At 45.4% G+C, this 19,026-nt stretch overlaps 1 gene segment (V, D, J or C); it reads left to right on the forward strand.

Annotated features, from left to right (window-relative positions):
* Positions 1-16,795: 16,795 nt before the first annotated feature.
* Positions 16,796-17,641, forward strand: LOC142464658 (T cell receptor alpha variable 26-2-like). The segment is given in 2 exon segments: positions 16,796-16,841; positions 17,274-17,641. Coding segments are annotated over 2 exon segments (414 nt in total).
* Positions 17,642-19,026: the final 1,385 nt, after the last annotated feature.

Here is a 19,026-nt window from a genome sequence, read left to right on the forward strand (position 1 = left end):
TTGAGGGCTTCTGATTTAGTCTTATTGATTTTGAACCCCGAAATTTGATTAAATTTCCCCAGGATCTCGAAGACATTGGGCAGGGAGGTAAGAGGTATTGATAACGTCAAGAACACGTCATCAGTGTATAATGCCACCTTATGGGTCTGGTCTTTTACTGCTACTCCTGAGATATCTGGGCATAACCTAATGTGTGCTGCTATACACAGGGCGAATAGCAGCAGCGACAGGGGGCAACCCTGTCTTGTCCCACTGTGGATATGAAACTGCTCAGATGGAAAGCCCTGATGTCTTACTCTCGCTGTGGGTCCCTTATACAGCGCTAATATTGCTCCTAGCAGGCATCTCTCCAAGCCAAACTCTCCAAGTGTCTCTCTAAGATAGGGCCAGTCTATTCGATCAAAGGCTTTCTCTGCGTCCAGACAATACCATTGACGGGATATTATATTTTTTGGCCAGATCAATTACATTTATTATCCGTCGAGTATTGTCTGCCTCCGATGAACCCCACTTGATCCGGATGAATCAACCTGGGCAGGATGCAACCCACCCTGTTTGCTAACAATTTGGAGAAAATTTTAATGTCCGAATTTATCAGGGAAATGGGCCGGTAGCTCTTGCAGTCTACCGGGTCCCTGCCAGGTTTGTGGATCAGTGAGATTGACGCCTGAAGCATCTGTGCCGGGAGGGAGGCTCCTGCCAGTATCTCATTAAATCATTTCAGTAAATGAGGAGCTAGGATCTTAAGATATTTTTTATAGTATAAATTTGAAAAGCCACCCAGACCCGGGGCCTTGCCTGGCTTGAGTGCCTTTATTACCTCCGCTAGCTCCTCCAGCGTAAAATCCTCTTGTAACGCCACTCTTTCCTCGCTGCTCAATTTGGGTAATTGTGCCTCTTTTAGGAAAGTCTTCAGATTCCCTTCTATTTTTTTTTGTGTGGCTGACATTATTTCCATCATACAGAGACTCGTAGTAGCGTTTGAATTCTGCCACTATCTCTCTAGGACTGGAGGTAAGGTCCCCCCTTGTGTGCGAATCGCTGAAATTTGGAAATTTGGAAGCTTGTTTCGTAGCTTATTGGCAAGTAGAGTATCTGGCTTGTTGGCTTTGTCATAAAACTTGCGCTTAGACCAGGACAACTCCTTCTCGGCCTGGGAGGACAACACTAGATTGAGTTTAATTTTGGTGTCAGATAGCTCCTTCAAAGTATCTGCCTGCTTGTTTTCTTTATGAAGGGCAGAGAGCTGAGCCAACCTCTCCTGCAGCTCTTTTATCTGACTCTCTTTTTCCCTTTTCCTCCTAGCAGCCAGATTCATTAAAATTCCCCCGAGGGTAGCCTTATGGGCCTCCCATAATGTAGTGTGTGATGACACACTGCCCTCATTTATCCTAAAATAGTCCTTTATTTGTTCTCCAATTTCCTCTTGGGTTGCTGGGTCTTTCAGCAGGAGCTCGTTGAGCTTCCAGTTCGCTCCGGGTCTGTCTAGTGAGCTTAGATTGCACCGCAGCTCTATAGGTGTCTGATCCGACCAAGAAATGTCATAAATCCCTATATGGGAGACCACTGGGACCAATCTGTTCGACACCAGGAAGTAATGTATCCTACTGTATCTGTTATGAGGGTGAGAGAAGAATGTGTATTCCCGTACTCCTTGATGTTGTTCTCTCCAAATGTCTACTAATTGGCACTCCTTTATGCCCTGGCCCAATGTTAGTACGCCCTGTCTGTGGGATTGGTTAATCCCCGTGCATCTATCTAAGTCCAGGTCAAAAGCTCTGTTCAGGTCTCCAGCTAGAAATATATTGCCTCTTGACACTTTGTGCAGTTTAGTGAAAAAGCCCTTGAAAAACTCTGGTGCTTGCTCGCACGGAGCATAAATAGAAGCTATTGTAAGGACTTGACACTGTATTATCCCTATCAGAATGAGGTATCTACCTTCTGTGTCCGGATATATTTTTTCCACCTGTAACGCTGGTCTGTTATGAATTATGATGGCCACCCCTCTCTTTTTTACCTCCGCTGACGCCAAATATAATGTCCTATAATTTTTATCTAAATATTTGGGGTAATTACGTCTGGAAAAGTGCGTTTTTTGCAGGAAGATAATATCTGCCTTCTTTTTGCTGTAATCTCTAAATGCAATCCTCCTCTTGACCGGGCTATTTAACCCCTTTACATTATGTGATATAATAACTATTTCATTACTCATCTGTATTGGTCATCTTTTGTGCTCCACAGTCATAACGTGCCTTCATGCCGATGGCTCCCTCTTTCCGCAGCCCCTCTCTTGAACCCATATCTGCACCGCAGCTGTTGGCCAGGGTAGGCTGGTGTATGGGTGGATACACAGGGGGGATGGGAGTGAACATAAGGATAACCACATTAACAACATATACACACTGTCCTCTGTGCCATGGCGCAAGCGCCCCGGCCCCAGGTACAATGCCCTTGGTCGCAGACTGGCAGGGGCGGGACTGACCCTATTCTCAACATCCTCCCCACCCCTCCCCGTCCCCCCAGACCAATGGACTTCGTCGGCGACCCGGGAGAACACTCCCGACTCCTCCGACTGTCTGCACATACGGGTTCCGCCGCAGGGCCCCACACCCCGCGCCCGCTCCTGTATTTCTCAACACTTAAAAACCTCCTTCTACGTCATCTATTCCTGACCCAACTTATTTTACTTCCCCTATTACAGGATTGTTTTATCCCCCACTAATAAGCCTATCCTTGTGTTTGCCCTCCCCAAATTAGATTCGTCCCCTCCGTTTTGTTCGGGCTGTTTCAACTCCCCTCCCTATTATTGGACCTTTGCTCTCCAAACACCCTCCTTCTACTCCAGTGTCCCTCCTCTCCTCTCTGTCCGCAGCTCTAGATCCTATTCTCCCTAGCCTTGGTAATCTCTCTACAATTCTTCTTTCTTTTGCTATTCCTCCCATGCTATCTATTACCTTCTTTACTACTCTCTTTTAGCCCGTTTGTGTCTACCCAATTCCATATCTCTAGACAACATGCCCTTCCTCCCTTCATTGACGAGACCATCCTTGTTCTTCGCTGTCTTCTATCTCCTCTCTTCATTCTATCTGGTCTCCCAGCACGCTTTCTTCCCCTTTCTCTTCCACCCGCTGGTCTTCACTTAACCCTGTCTCTCTTCCTCTTTATCACTATCTTTCCTCCTCCTTCCGCTGCTTCATCTATCTTTTTATCTTCTTATCACGTCCCTTTCCTTCCACTTGCTTCACTTTCCTTATTCCCTCTGCTCCTTTCTATGCTACTATTCACTTTCGTTTTGTTTGTTGCCTCCCTTCCGTTCTTATTCCTCTTCTTACACATCCCCCTACCTTCTGCTACTTATTTCTGCTTCCTTCAAGCCACATACCTACAGTACACTAACTTTCTCTTACCTCCTTTTACACTTCCGATCTCCTCTCTTTACTTCCTGCCCCTCTCCAAATTTCTTACTTCTCTCTTCTGCCTCTCCGTGCCCTCAGCCAACTCTCCTCCTCTCGTCTCTCCCCCCACCCCGCCAGCTTTCTCCGCTCCACTTGCCTCACTCGTCCCCCCTCTCCCGTCGCTCCACCATCCCCCCTGCCCTACTGAGCCAGCCTTGTCTTCATTCCCTGCTGCCATTCCGCCTCTATCTCCAGTGTCCCTCTTCTTCCAGCGCTCCTCCACGACGTGCCCTCAGCATCCAGCCGCCACTTCTGCCCCCTTCAAGATGGCCATCGTCTTTTCATCCCTTTTAGATGACGCGCTTCTGGATGCCGCCATCTTGGATTGTGTCTCTCTCCTCAGCGGAAGCCGACCTTCCCGCTCACCTCGGCAGCCCTTCTCTTCCGATTTCTGCGTTCCAGCCTGGATCTTTGTTTACTAGAAAGCTGTCGCCATTTTGCGATGGCTGCCATTCTTGGAGCACGAGGTAAGGAGACCCAGGGAGATCCATGGTGAGCCACCCGAAGGGACAACCCCCTCTTTCATACATGAGCAGTCTCTTACTCATCCGTAGTGGGGGTGCTTTGTATTCTCAGGAAAGCCTCCACATTAACTTAGCCACTGGCAACTGTGAAACTTTATAACTATAAAACTTGATAACTTTATGACAGTGCTGGCTTGTGAGCTGGTGACTTCAGCCCTTCTCTGCCCTTGAGGTGGAGGTACTTCCGACTGCTGTCCAGGTAGGGTCCGGTGCTGCTGCCTCCTGAGCTAAGCCGGTGGCAGACTCTTTCAGCCCCAGCTTAAGCAGGAATGCTGTCCCCTCTTCTGGCTCCCTCATGGTGACCGGTCTCCTGTTTCGGCTCACCATTAGCCCAAATGGAAAGGTCCACCGGTACCTTATCGCTTTATCATGCAGCACCCTTGTTACCGGCATTAGGCTCCTCCGTCTTGCTAGCGTGGTCGGGGAGATATCTTGAAAGATGGCCAACCATATACCTTCAAATTCTGTTGTAGGCATGGACCTTGTTTTCTGTAATATAGCTTCTCTTGTGCTATAATAGTGCAGCCGCACTATGATGTCTCTGGGCTGTTCATTTGTTAGCTATCTTGCCCGCAGGGCTCTGTGGCAACGGTCCATTTCTAATTTGTTCTTTGGACTCTCAGGGACTAGGCTTTCCAGTAACCTAGATACGAATTCCTCACAGTCCGTGCACGCCTCTGGGACGCCTCTGATTCTAATATTATTCCGCCTATCCCTGTTTACTGCGTCCTCCTGCCGCTCTCTGATTTCGTTAATTTGCTGTTGTAAATCTCCTGTCTTTTTTTTAAAAAAATTGTCGCCCTTTTATGTCTTGTTATTGTATTCCCTGTGTGACGTGTTTGCTGAGGCACCTGCTCTCTCACAGGCTGCCCACCTCCTTTTTCAGCTCCTTCATGTCAGCCTGCAATAATGTCTTCAGATCTGTATATAATCTATTAAAATCACATCTCATCACAGGCATTAGCTCCTGGCTGCCACCTTCCCCCTCCTCTCCTTCATCCTCTGCCTCTGAGCCTGTGTTGGAGACCGTCGCCATTTCTGCAGCTGCCGTGCTTGCTCTGGAGCCCCTGAAATATTCAGGTAGCCCCTTCTTCTTCGGGGTTTTATTTGGTTTCCTTGACATCTCTGAATCTTGCTCTTTTTATTGACGTTATCTGTGATCAGATTGGTGTAAAATTGAAGGTTTTATGTTCGTTATCTGTGGAACGGGACTTGGAGCTGTTGGGTTACACAGCCATGCTCAGCCACCGCTCATGCTCCACCTCTCCTCCTCACTTTTAAGGTAATACACTCCTCTGCCCCTCTTTATATCTCAGCCCTAATCTCTCACTATTCACCGGCCCAACTCTTGCGTTCTGCTCAAGCATGTCTTCTGTCAACCCCTTTTGTATCTAAAGCGCTCTCCCATACAATACCTCTCAAATGCCCTTTCCCTCAATATCCAACTAGCACCCTCACTCTCCATATGGGTCGCTCCTGTTGCAGACGCACTTATCAGAACACCCACTAACTATCTCTGTAAGTTCTCCCTACTTAAAAATATATAAGAGGATCAGCGCGTCACATGCCCAATGAGGGTGAACCAGCTCCGTGACGTAATGGCCGCACCTCCGAATCCCCCCCGCGTGCGCACCTAGCCGGCCACAAATCTCCTGGCCGAGCAGGGAGCGTGACGTCACCGTGCATGAGCGCCAGCACACCCGCTCCCTGCCTGACCACAGCCTTAGATAACAAGGCCCTAGGTCAGGTTGAGTACTAATTTTTCCGGGTGTCTGATACAGGAGACCCCCGCTGAGGATGTCTCTCTCTCTCTCTGCTCCTGGTGCCCCAGTAGTTGCATGTACAGATCCCCAGAGTGGTGAGGAACAAGGATCCCAGCCAAGGTAAGTAAACATGCAGCTGCTAGTGCAGAGACGCTATCCACATCGCAATGAGACGTGCTGAGTCTGCGTGTATGCAGCTGGTGAGTGGGTCAGTATGCTCCAGGGCAGTCATGTGACGCGTGTGAACCCCTTAGGAGCGCCGGTGAATCAGTCCCTTTCTCAGATAGAAAGCTGCAAGAAGTGGTGGAGACGTGATCGGTCTGACGTCATCATGTATCAGACCAATGGCGTCCACCTCTTCACATAGTTATTGCGCATCTTCTGCACCACGTGTGTTTCACCACTAGAGGGAAGCAGTTTTCTGTGATATACTAAACAATGCTTTATTTGAAATCCCTAATACAGTACATGTACATTACAGTTAGAATGCTCCATTTGACATGACTGTAAATACAATCTTATGTTTCTGGATATTTCTATAGCATTCTCAGTCTTTTTTTTACTTTACTCTTATTCTCAATATAAAATATATGTTGTATTGATTATTCTTTTCAGAATGTACTTAATATAACAAATGCAATGTTTCCCAAGTTCAATCCGAGGGAAAGAGTTTACGATAGTAGCAGCGCCCCCAGACTGCACGGTCATAGAGGTGTGCTGTTCTGTAATTGATACAATATTGAAATAAAATATTCTTACTCTAAAATGTCCAGTGGTAATGTGTGTGGATACCGACTGCACCTAATTTTTATTTTTATTTTACAAACCTAGCTTCCAATTACTTTGAAATGGGTTATGACATTTCTTCTCCAATTTCCATAGCACAGGTTTTACCACAGACTTTTAGAAATGTGTGTGTACCCAGCTTTTCCATTTTTTTTGTGTGGATTTAGCTCTCTGTATTACAGATTTGCGCTGTTATTTTCTGAATGATGCTTTGTTTATTTAATGCACCTAAATTCATCCTCCTAACCACTGATGCAGCCACATCAAGGGCAATGTCTGATGAGTCTCCAGTTATCATTCAGATGAGATCAGAGTCACAGGAAGCAGAAGGTAAAGGAAACTTCTCATATATCACTCAGGCAGAACATTGAGAGCAATTCAGTCTGAATATTCCTCACCAGCAATGAACTCTCTCTTCCTTATTTCACTGCTTCTAGGTAAGTAGATAGTTAAGCTGCTACTGCTCCCTCCTGTTCCAAACTTTTCACACTCACTGCCCAAAACTCTTGTATGTAATGTACTGTATAACCATTTCCACTTATTGTAACTATGTATTTGTCATTATACCTCTGTGCCCAGGACATACTTGAAAACGAGAGGTAACTCTCAATGTATTACTTCCTGGTAAAGCATTTTATAAATAAATAATCTGGAAACTTCACATCAGCATTTTCCAGCTCACACTCTCCCTCTTGCCAAAATGTTAATGGGCCATCCTAAATATAGATCACCCATTTATCCTCACTAATTGTTTTGTTTTCCATTCCTAGTATTGGGAACATACCATTGCCAAGTTTTTCAGCCCCGACATATCAATGTGATGGAGGGAGACCCGGTAATTATCCCATGTCAGCAGAATGCTACTAGCAAGAACATCATGTTCTGGTACAAAAAGCTGCTGGATGGGAGGTTTGAGTTTCTTGCAAGTGGACTTGATGGCACTAAAAAGGCCGGAACATTTACAATGATAATAGAGTCCAACAAGAGATCCACCAGCCTGAACAGAAGCCACGCGGAGCCTGGAGATGCTGCCACATATTACTGTGCAGTGAGGGACACAGTGGTATCAGCTGGTAGAGCAGCAGCTCAGAAACTAAAGACATTCACAGCTCACAAGCTCTGCCCAAGGAAAGGAAACACCTGTCTGCTGTATATGAATATAACAAGTTCTGCTGCTCTTTCACTATACAGAGAGTGGTGTTCTTATGTAATGTGTTTTACATTCAGCTGGTGTGGAACACCCATTGGATACAGTATTTCATACAAGGAGATGCGCACAAAAGCATTTATTTGAACATAACTTATGACTATGTTTTTGCTACATTACTACAGATAGAAACATAGAATTTGGCAGCAGAGAAGAGCCACATGACTTACATGTTCTGCTCATTTTAGCAGCTACCAGGTCACATCTGATCCTTGGTTTCCTCTTCCATTTATTCTAGTTTTATGTCTATCCCAACCCTTTTTAATTATTTTACTGTAATAGTCTGTACCATCCCTGCTGAGAGGCTTTGTCATGACTCCACCACAATTCCTTTGAAGAATGACTTCCTCCCATATACCCCGACCCCTCCGTTCTCCAGCTTCAGAGACTGACCTCTTCTTCTAGCTCTTCTCTTTTGTGAAACATTCTCCCCTCCTGCACCTTGTTCAAACCCTTTGTGTATTTCAAATTTGCTATCAATCCCGTCCCCATCCCCCTACTCCACTGTACAGTACGTTGTATATATTAAAGTCCATCAGTCTTTCCTCACAAGTTTTATTATGGAGACTGTGCACCATATTAGTAACATTCGGCATAATTTAATGTATAACAAATTGCACGATTTAATGTATGTACTGCATGTCCTTCTGAGATATGGTCTCCAGAATTGATCACGCTTTTCCAAGTGAGGTCTCACCTGGGATCTATAAAGTGGCATCTTTCTGCTGCTAAGTCCTCTCCCCATACAAGCTAAAATCTTGCTGGCTTTCCCCATCGCTTTGTTACATTGCTCGCCTACTTTTAAGTCATCTAAAATAATGACTTCCAGGTTCCTTTCCGCTATAGAAATTGACTTTATAGTGCCATTAATCCTGTATTCTGCCTTTGGATTTTTGTGATTTAAGTGCCATATTTGTTATTCTACTTGCCAAACTATTGACCATTCCTGTAATCGACCTAAATCATGAATCCATGTGTTTACCCACCTGGAGTACAAACCCTTTTGTAGATCTTTTGTGTCATCTGCAATAAGGCATACTTTCCCTTCAAGAACATGTGTAATGTTACTAATTAAGATATTAAAGATCACTGTCCCACTACAGATCCCACTGTCCCAGTACTCCACTGGTTACCTTCCCCACCTCTGAATATGCTGCCTTTATCCCAACTCTCTGTCACCTATCCCTCAACCAATGTCTTACCCATTCAATTTAATCTCAAGCATTGCAACTTGCTCATCAGTCTTCTACATGGGACAGTATCCCGTATCCAGGGGTTTACTAATATTGAGATAAGTTATCTATTGCTCCAACCTAATCTATTATTTTAATGACCAAGTAAAAATAAAATTACAAGTTTAAAAATATAAGATTTGTTTGACAATTTAACACAAAGATTTCACAGAATATTGAGCTTAATGACCGATTCAGTTTACATTAATCATATATTGCATTGCACATTTATAATTTCATTGCTGGAGGGATGTACAATGTATTGCAGACCCCTCTGGCACTCTGGCACTATTATAAATCCCTCACTAGTTCTCAGGATCCTTAATGTGATGGCTTCTTAAATCTCCACCTTAAAAGCAGATATTCTAGGAAATATAATTAATCAACCCCCATTATGAGGACATCCCAACTATATCAGTATAGGAATACCCACTGCATTATCAAACACGAGGATGAATTTAGTGTGCCAACCTACGTTGGTACACCAGGCCAAAAGATATGTGCCTTACTGCTCACTATGGATGCCATCATTGGACATTATAAGTGCTATCTATGCAGCGTTGGAAGGGGTGTACTGTAGATAATAAATTAACACAATAGTGGTTATTTGTCAATGCTGTCCTTGGTCAAGACTGTATGGTTTCTAATCAGCACCAGATTTATAAAATAAACAATATCAGTTGAAATCAATCTGTATTATTATTATTATTTAAGTATTGGTTATAATGTTTGTGAATAGCCCATTGATAATAAATAAGCAATTGTGATGGTGAAGGGGTTAACCAAGTTCACTAATAAAGGTTAAGTACACTTGGTTACCCCTGATCCATGTGTTGAGGTCCTAGAGTGTCAGCTCTTGGACCCAGATGTCAGAAATGCCTTAATGTGACTGTGTGCAAAGTATGCGACATTAAAGATTTATTTGTGTTTTGCCTTTCCTGGGGTGCTGGGACCGGGAGATTTCTAGGCTGTAAGTTTCAGGGTGGGTTTGCCAGAGAAAGTCTTTACAGAATGTGTCTATGTATCGGGGTTCCAGCGTTATGGGATATACCCCAAAAGTTGGATCCGGGAGTCAAGTGAGATTCTCGGATACAGCCAAGCACATTGCTCCGTGCAAACTCTGACTCTCAAAACATTCTTATGACTCACCGCCAGGATTACTGCTGCAGCATCATCCAGACAAGGTAAACGGGCATGAAGGGGTTAATGGATACCTGCAACCATACACGGGGTCCCTAGTATAAGGAGGGGTGCCCAGATACATGCCCAGGTACCCTGAACCTAGTATAGGGGTTCAGGGGGTGCTCCAACTAGGTAATAAAGCTGAGAGTGATTTCTTGTGTGAAAAAGTTTTAAATGTTATTTCTAAAGTGCCCAAGAATGAGGCTAGTGAGTGTAGGCAAGTTATACTCTCACTCCATCCCTGGCACCAGAAGAACAGGGACTTATATATTTTATCACTCAAGATACAGGACACAGTATATTTTATCAAAGAGATGTTTAATAGGCATATGTACTGATAACCTGTAAATGATCTGTGGGATTTCCAAGTCATGGATTCCAAGAGACCAGGTGGTTACCAGGCTTGCTGCCTCTGGGTCTGTTCTGAGTCCAGACTTGAAATCCTCAGGGATGCCAAGGAGTTAGAACAGGAGGGGTACTGCAGTTCTGCTTGAGTACCCGCATCCTGGGCTAACACAGGGCTATCCGGCCACCATTTGCCAGATCCCAGACTTTGTGGAGCCTGACAGCGGGGGGGGGGGGGGGAGTGAATCAGTTTGCAAAGAGGCAGAGGTGCCAGGTTGGCGCATGCCGCTTTGCAGAATGAGAAAAGGTGCCCACCCGGCTTTACAAAACCGGCAAATCTGTGATTGGCTGGCAGGGACTTCCCAAACTCTGATAGGCTGTAGAGGTTTGTGAATGGGACACTGATACACATAAGGAGCGTTGCAGACAATCAGGAGCACAGATTCCAAGCGCCCAACCAACAGCAGCAAATTCAAAGATGCTCTGTACTGAATAGACGCGAACCGGCTTCAAAGATTTTGACTCAAGAATTATTTTAAGTCCCACTTCTGAAAAATGTAGCGGTCGCGTCTGGCATTGCATGCCGAAAGCAGTTCCAGGACTTTCGTGAGTACCTACCGGTCATTGGAAAGGGCTCCTACAGGTCATGTTTGTGAATTTCGTTTAAAGGATAGATTTATTTGTTAGCCCCGTTCCAAGTAAGAGTGTTAACCCTCTAAATTGTGTTACATTGTGTGTATGTTTTTTCCTGAAATAAATTACAATTTATTTTACCACCTTGCTTTGCTCAATCAATGATCCCGGTATAAAAAGGTGTTGATAAACTTGGTCTCCCGTGACAGCAATACATTATTTGCCCAATGTGGATACCCTCCATTATATGGGGCTGTCCCGAGGAACAGAAACTATGGTCCAGATTTCCATGCACAAAATATTTATTTAAAATGCCTTTCTGTGCCCCCTTTGCTGTAATTCTTATTATTTAACAAATAATATTCTCACTTTGCACCAGCTAATGTAGCAGGGAGAATTTAATAAATTCTTCAATTAGCCTGTAGGATTGAGGCCCTGGTGTACTGTATAGTAGGTCTATGAGAAAGAGAGTTGGTGCTGGTCAGGAGAATTCTAATATCCTCACGGTAAAATCAACAATAGAAGGGGTTCACCTCCCTGAATGCATACTTATGGAGGTAATTGGGACTTTTCAAGTTATTTTGTTGCATAATGAGAAAGTGCACAATGTTTCTGGTGTTACCCCCTTTATCAGGTACATATTACTTCTGCAAACAATAAAATAACTTTAAATGACCTTCTGACCTTCTGGAGCATGATATGAGCCCAGCTGAGCTCTTCTACTGAAAGCTTTGATAAATCACTCCCAATTTAAACTGCTTTAGCATCAATTTACAGGTTTACTCGGCTTGGTAAATAACTGTTATTTGTAAACTGGACCTTAGAGAATCATCTCCTGTGACTTGCACATGTACAGTATGTGTATGTATTTCTTTTGTACATAGCGCCCACAGCTGTTCTTAGCACTTTACAAGACAGACAATACAGTACAGGGAATTATAGTACAACATGCGCAACAAATAAGATCAGAAAATAGGAAAGGAAATCCCTGCCCCGGTGAGCTTACAATCAAAAGTGATATGATGGGAAACATACAGAGAAACCCGGTGAGAGAATAAAATCAGAAGATTGCAGTCATTGGCAGAAGTGGCTGCGAGTATGTGACAATAGCCATGTGTCTAGGCGAATTAAATGCTTAACTTAAGAGGTAAGTTTTAAAGTTAGTCCTAATTGTGAGGAGAGAAGGTGCTCGGCATAAACAGAGTGTGACGGAGTTCCACATGTAAGGAGCAGTGAGGGAACAAGGTTTAAGTTGAGAGAGCAGCAGAGGTGAAATGGGTGGAAAAGAGACCATTGCATGTAGAACGCAGGGGATGAGCGGGGGAATAGAAGTGATATGTAGGGAGAAGCATATGACTGGAGAGCCTTGAAGGTAAGGAGGAGAACTTTGAAGGAGCTCCTCATATTTTAGCCCAAACCTGGCCCCACTACCTCCTTCCACATTACTGTTGGAAGTTCTGTCATTCACCCAGAGGCGCAAGCAAGCTGCCCAGGGATCACTCTAGACCAGCGGTGCGCAAACTGTGGGGCGCGACCCCCAGGGGGGGCGCGAGACTGCCGACGGGGGGCGCGGGGTTTACAGAGGCCCCGCGCGCTTCCCGAAGGCACTTAAATGAAGTGCCGGGGGAGCTGCAGGGCCTCTGTAAACCATACTTACCCGTGGCTCCGGCGGCTTCCTCCCGGCGTCGCCATGGCAACGCGGCGTCAAAATGACGCTGCGAGGTCATGTGACGTCACGTTGCTATGGCAACGTGACGTCATTACGCCGGAGCGAGGGTAAGTTGGGGTTGGGGGGGGCGCGGGAGTGAGGGGACAGCCGGGAAAAAAGTTTGCGCCCCCCTGCTCTAGACTCCTCTCTCTTATTCTCTTCTCACAATCAAAATGTATCTAAAACCTGTCGCTTTTTTCCTCTGCAATATTACAAAGATACACCCTTTCCTCTGTTACTCCACTGCTAAAACACTGACATTCTCTCTCAAATCCTCATTCTCTCCCGTCTCAATTACTGTAACCTCCTGCTGTCAGGCCTTCCTGCCTCTCACCTGTCTCCCCTACAAGCTATCCTAAACGCTGCTGCCAGAATCACTCTACTCTTTCCTAAATCTGTCTTAGCGTCTCCCCTGCTGAAATCCCTCTCCTGGCTTCCTATCAAATCCCGCATCTCACACTGCATTCTCCTCCTCACTTTTAAAGCTTTACACTCTTTTTCTTTAAATCTCAGCCCAAATTTCTCGCTTTGCACCATCCCAACTCTTGCGTTCTGCTGAAGGATGTCTTCTCTCTACCCACCTTGTATCTAAAGCCCTCTCCCGCCTTAAACCTTTCTCACTGACTGCCCCAAACCTCTGGAATGCCCTTCCCCTCAGTACCTGACTAGCACCCACTCTATCCACCTTAAGACCCACCTGCTTAACGTAGCATAGGAGTAGCTCCGTGGCTAATACTATACACCTAATACATAAAGCTTGGCCCCTTGCAGACACACTTACCAGAACGCCCTCCTACTGTCTCTGTACGCTCTTCCTACCTACCAATTCGATTGTAAGCTCTTCGGAGCAGGGACTCCTTTTCCTCATTTATTTAAATGTCTGAAGCACTTCTTCACATTATGTGTTATTTATATTATTTGTTATTTATATGATTGTCATGTGTATTACTAGTTTGAAGCGCTATGTACATTAATGGTGCTACAGTATATAAATAAAGACATAAATACATACATACATAGTTTTGAAACTTGATGTCATGCAGGGACAGTGATTTAAGGAGGAAATGAGCAGATACTGTTTTGAGAGAAAGTGGAATTACTCTAGCAGCAGAATTTGGGATAGATTGTACATGAGAAAGTTGTGAGGCACATACATATATTAGTTCCTTTACTTTCTGTAATGTGTTAAACTAAATACATTTGACTCTGGATATGCAACAGGGAGGGACAACCGGGACTACAGAACTGGGCCCAGTGAGTAAAGGGCCCAGGGCCCCGTGCTGATGAACATAGCAGAGGAGGCCTCCTGTAAGGTGTTGCAGAGGGGGCTTGCTGCAGGTTGTCTTTGGAGGCACCTGTGTGGGGCAGCATACTGTAGGTCCTGCAACTAACCTCTAAAAAGCCCCTTCAATCCTCCAGGCCAACAGGCAGGCAGTGGGTTCCTCTCCCATTCTCTCTCTCCTGCCCTTTTTGTCCTCTCTCCTTCCCTCTCATTCCCCTGCCTTTCTACCTCTCTCTCCCTCTCCCCTTTTCCTCCCCTCTCTCTCCCCACTATTTCCTAATTTTTGCCTTCCCCCTCTATATCTCCTCTCTCTCTCAACACGCTGTCTCGTCCCCCTCTTGCCCCCCCCTTCTCTCTCTCCCCCCTCCATTTCTCCCACTTCCCTCTCTCCTCTCTTTACCATCTCTCTCCACGTGCCCTCTCTCTTCTCCCCTTTCTTCCCCTCTATCCACCATTCTCTCTCTCTTTTTCATTTTCTCTCTCCCACCTTCATGTCTTTCCCCCATCTCTCTGCCCTCCCTCTCTCCCACATCCCTCTCAACCTCCCCACTCCCTCTCCTCCCCTTCCTCTATCCCACCTTCTCTCTTTCTCCTCCTCTCTTCAACCACCCTCTCTTTTCCCTTCTCTATCTTCCCCTCCCAATATCTCCCCCTCCCTCTATCTACCCCTTCCATCTATCTCCTCCCCTCCCTTTATTCCATCTCCACCCATTCTCTCTCCCCCTCCTCCCATCCCTCTTTTTCTCCTCCCCCTCTTCCCCATTCTCTATCCCCCCTCCATCTCTCCCCCTCCATCTCTCATCCCCCTCTGCCTGCTTCCTCTCTCCTCCACATTTCACCTATCCCCTCTCTATCTCTCTCAAGCACATTCCCCCTCTCCCCCATGCCCAATTTCTCTTTCTACTCCCTCTCCTTGCCCCCTTCTTCCCCCCTCTTTCTCTCCCTCTCCATCTCTTCCCCCTTGCCTCTCTACCTCCTCCCCTCTTTCTCTTCCCATCTCTCCCTCCCTCTATAATCCCTTCCTCTCTCCCTCCTCCTCCCCCTCTCCCCCTCCTCCTACCTCCTCTCTCCTCACCTTCCTCTGTCCCTTCCACTCAGTCTCTTACCCCCTCCATCTCTCACCCTCCCCTACCTTCCCTTATTTCCTCTTACTCCCTCTCTCACTACCCCCCTGCCTCTTTCCTCTCCCCTTCTTTCCCCCCATAACTTCCACCCTCCCTCTCTCCTCCCCCTCCATCCAAACTCCCTTTCCCCTAGATCTTTTCCCTCCTCTCCTCTCCCCACCCCCTTTTTCATCCCCCAGGTTCATAACTACCCTTCTAGGCCCTTATCTATGTCTCTGCCCCACCCAAACCCCCTCCCCCCCCAGGCCCCTATCTCATTCTTCCACCCCTCCAGGGGGGGGGGTCAAAAGGGGGATTAAGGGTGAGCTGCTTCATTAATTCATCCTGGGCCACAATTTTTTGTTGGAAGCCCTGTTCCATGGTATAGTCCAACACCTTGCTATCATTCTGATTTTTCACTTTTATAACAGTACATCTGTAATATTGTTAATTACCACCAGGTGGGGATCTCGAGCTTTCTACTAACAATGAATGCAGCTCTTGGGCTGGATTCAGTGCACCAATGTTTGGCAGGTCCCACACTTTGGGAAGAGTGGAGGAGGGAGTCTAAGGCTGGGGCCATAGAAGGGGAAGCAGGGCTGGACCACGCTGACGCTGAGGCTCGCCTGCTGAAATCTGTGCGATTTCATGCCCATGCAGGCGAGCCAGGGGGCGCGATCGGGAGGCGGGGGGAGGCTGAGGGAGGCAGGGCAGTGACGTCGCTGGGCCAATCGCCCGCGACGCACCGACGTCAACATCACGGCGCCGACGTCACGGCGCCGTGACGTTGACGCTGCTCCGCGCTGATTGGATGTTTTCAGCCGACAGCGCTCTGAAAAACAGTTTGGCTGTCGGCTGAAAACTCCAGCGCCTCAGCACGCCTGCGGACGCTCGCGTGAGCCCCCTCTAAAGACATCCTCATGGAGGATGCAGGGGCTCAGCGCGGAGCGTCCGCACGGCTCAGCGCTGCTTGTCCTTCTATGGACACTTTGGGAAGAGTGGAGGAGGGAGCCTAAGGCTGAGTCCCTGCTGGCGCTGAGCACGCTCATGCTTGGGGAGTGCTCCAAACATGAGCATCGGTTGTCCTGCATTTACGTCCTCCACTTATTGTCTCTTAATTAGTTATTTGGAGGGTTTGTGTTAAACCAAACTTTCTGATGGAGAACCATGCAATGAATTGGCCTTCTTTCAGATGAGAAGGGTTAAGCAAAGAGGGCTCTTGTGTCCTATGAGACTAAGATTGACACAGGGCTGGCCATCCAAAATATTAGTATATATAGCTTTCATAACATGAAGGTATAATAGCAGTCATTAGGCATTTGGGTTTCATTTGTGGTAACAGTACTCCTGAAGCGCACAACCCATATTATTATACATAGGGGTTGACCGCTGGATTCACCAGTTCCTTCTCACATCTGTTTCCTGTTTAGACTCCTCCCACTTTCCACCCATGGACCTGCCTGAGACGTCTTCAGAATTCACACGTGTAGATATTCTCAGCCCTCACTGACAGCGCCACATCTTCCATTTCATGCTGGGGTAAACTTAAAAAGGTCCACTTTTATATTAAGAATCATGAAGAAACGTCCCCTCATCCTGTTTGTGCTGAGCCTTTGGTCAGGTATGGTACCATGACGATCGCTATTTATTGTTTTATTTATTTGGATTGCTGAGGAAATGTGCAGAAATATGTTCATGAAATTCCTATTCTAAAGGAATGTACACGATAGGTTAAATGAGAAGATCAGATTAATTGTCAAAATGAATTGTGTCCTTAATGCAAACCTTTTGGATTACAATCCTGGCACAGAAACAACGGAACCAGCTTTCACATTTCATCTCCTTTTCTCTGTCTTTATAAATTCTGTCTTTCAATCTGCTCCCCTCGAAGGATAAAAACACGCCCAGACTGGTATTTATCTAAAAACAACCATTTGCTTTAATTTCACTGGATGTTCAGTCAATGGATCTGCTTTTATTGGTGTGAAGTTCTAAATATCCTGTATGACAGAGGAGGAGACATTATGTTACACTGGACTCTTTTCTCTTTCAGGAGGTGTTTTGGGAGATTCGGTTAAGCCAAAGGATTCCAAAATGTTAGTTGAAGAAGGAATGAATATCACTCTCCCCTGCTCTTACTCCACAAGTTATACAGGGACTGTCTATCTTTATTGGTACCGTCATTATTTCAACAGAGGTCCACAATACATATTGCATAAAGATAACAAAGGAATCTTTTCTGGATCGGCCCCTTATGCTTATGGGATGTTTATATCTGAGGTGAATTCGGACTCCACAAATCTGACCATCGTTGACTTGAAGGTGGTGGATTCTGCCACATATCACTGTGCATTGCAGAGGGCACATTGTGACAGAGCTCAGCTGAGCAGCTACAGAAACCTCAGTCACTGGAGGATGTAGTTAAGCTTGTGGGAGGGAAGTTCAGTCATTTCTTTCTTTCTTTCTTTATAAAATATTTTACCAGGAAGTAATACATTGAGAGTTACCTCTCGTTTTCAAGTATGTCCCGGGCTAATGGCCCATCGGATAAACACAGCAGGGGTCCCTGGCAGTCCCATTCAGTTTGAATGGGACTGCCAAGGACAACCGCTGTTAATCCGATGGGCCATTAGTCTGTCAGCAGAAATGTCACTGAAATGTTGCAGCATGTACCTGGGTCTTGTTGGTGATTGCCCGATTTGTTTTAGAATACTCGTCGGCACTACAGTACCACTATTAGGATTACAATTCTCATTTACCTCTATTAGGAGTGAGAAAGACCACATTGGATCTATATCCAGTAGAATGAAAGGACATGTTAACTTGGGAAGTGGGGAGGGGCGGGCTTAAAACCTGGGAAGGAGGAGCCACTAACCTCCAACAGCTCGACAGATGAGAATAAGTTAACAAACACACAACCCCAGAAAGATCATTTGGGAACCCCTGAGCCCCCACAAAATATATATGTATACAAGTGTCAAAAAGGAGAGCTATTGAGCGTGGCATATGTATACAACAAATGACAGAGAAGCCCATTGCTACATCCAATATGACAAAAATACACAGTAAAATACTTATATATTCTGTTGAAAAAGGGGTCATTAAGTTTAGCCCTTTGGCCAAAGCATTGTAAGCTTGCGAGCCACGACAATGCAGACCCTTTTCAAGAAAATATATTAGTTAATATTTGCGGGGGCTCAGGGGTTATATCGTATATTGTTAGATCTAAATAAATAGAAAGAGATTTAGTGACATCTACCTCTTTAGGGAAATATAGAGACATTTCTAAATATATGACCTCCAAAGAGAGTCCTTAAGGCATTTTCCCTATTCCATACATTGATACCAGAAAAAAGGGCAAAAGAAAACTGAAATAATCCCAAACAAAATAAAAAATAGAAAATGGTATTGAAAATATACAACAATATATGATATTCCCCACCAGTGGTAATGCTATGCAATATAATCAGATAAAAGAAAATGGAAATAGCATGAATTAGCCATATAGAAATTAAAGAATATATAATGGTGTGTGTGTGTGTGTGTGTGTGCGCGTGCGCGTGTGTATTTATTTTTTTTAAAGAGAAAAATCTGCAGCACTCACCTACAGTACTTGATGTCAAAAAATGTATTTATTCACATCATGTGAAGTAACCAAACACAGTTTGAGCAATGAAACCCCAAAGTTAGCTCCAGCACACTCAGTTAAATGGAAAAACGTAGAGAGTCTCAGAATAAGCCACAAATGTAATCACGTAAATAACAGATAAATACACAAAATTGGAAATGCTAACCGACTGCTTATG

The sequence above is a fragment of the Ascaphus truei genome, chromosome 13 (genome assembly GCF_040206685.1).
Source record: "Ascaphus truei isolate aAscTru1 chromosome 13, aAscTru1.hap1, whole genome shotgun sequence".
NCBI lineage: Eukaryota > Metazoa > Chordata > Amphibia > Anura > Ascaphidae > Ascaphus > Ascaphus truei.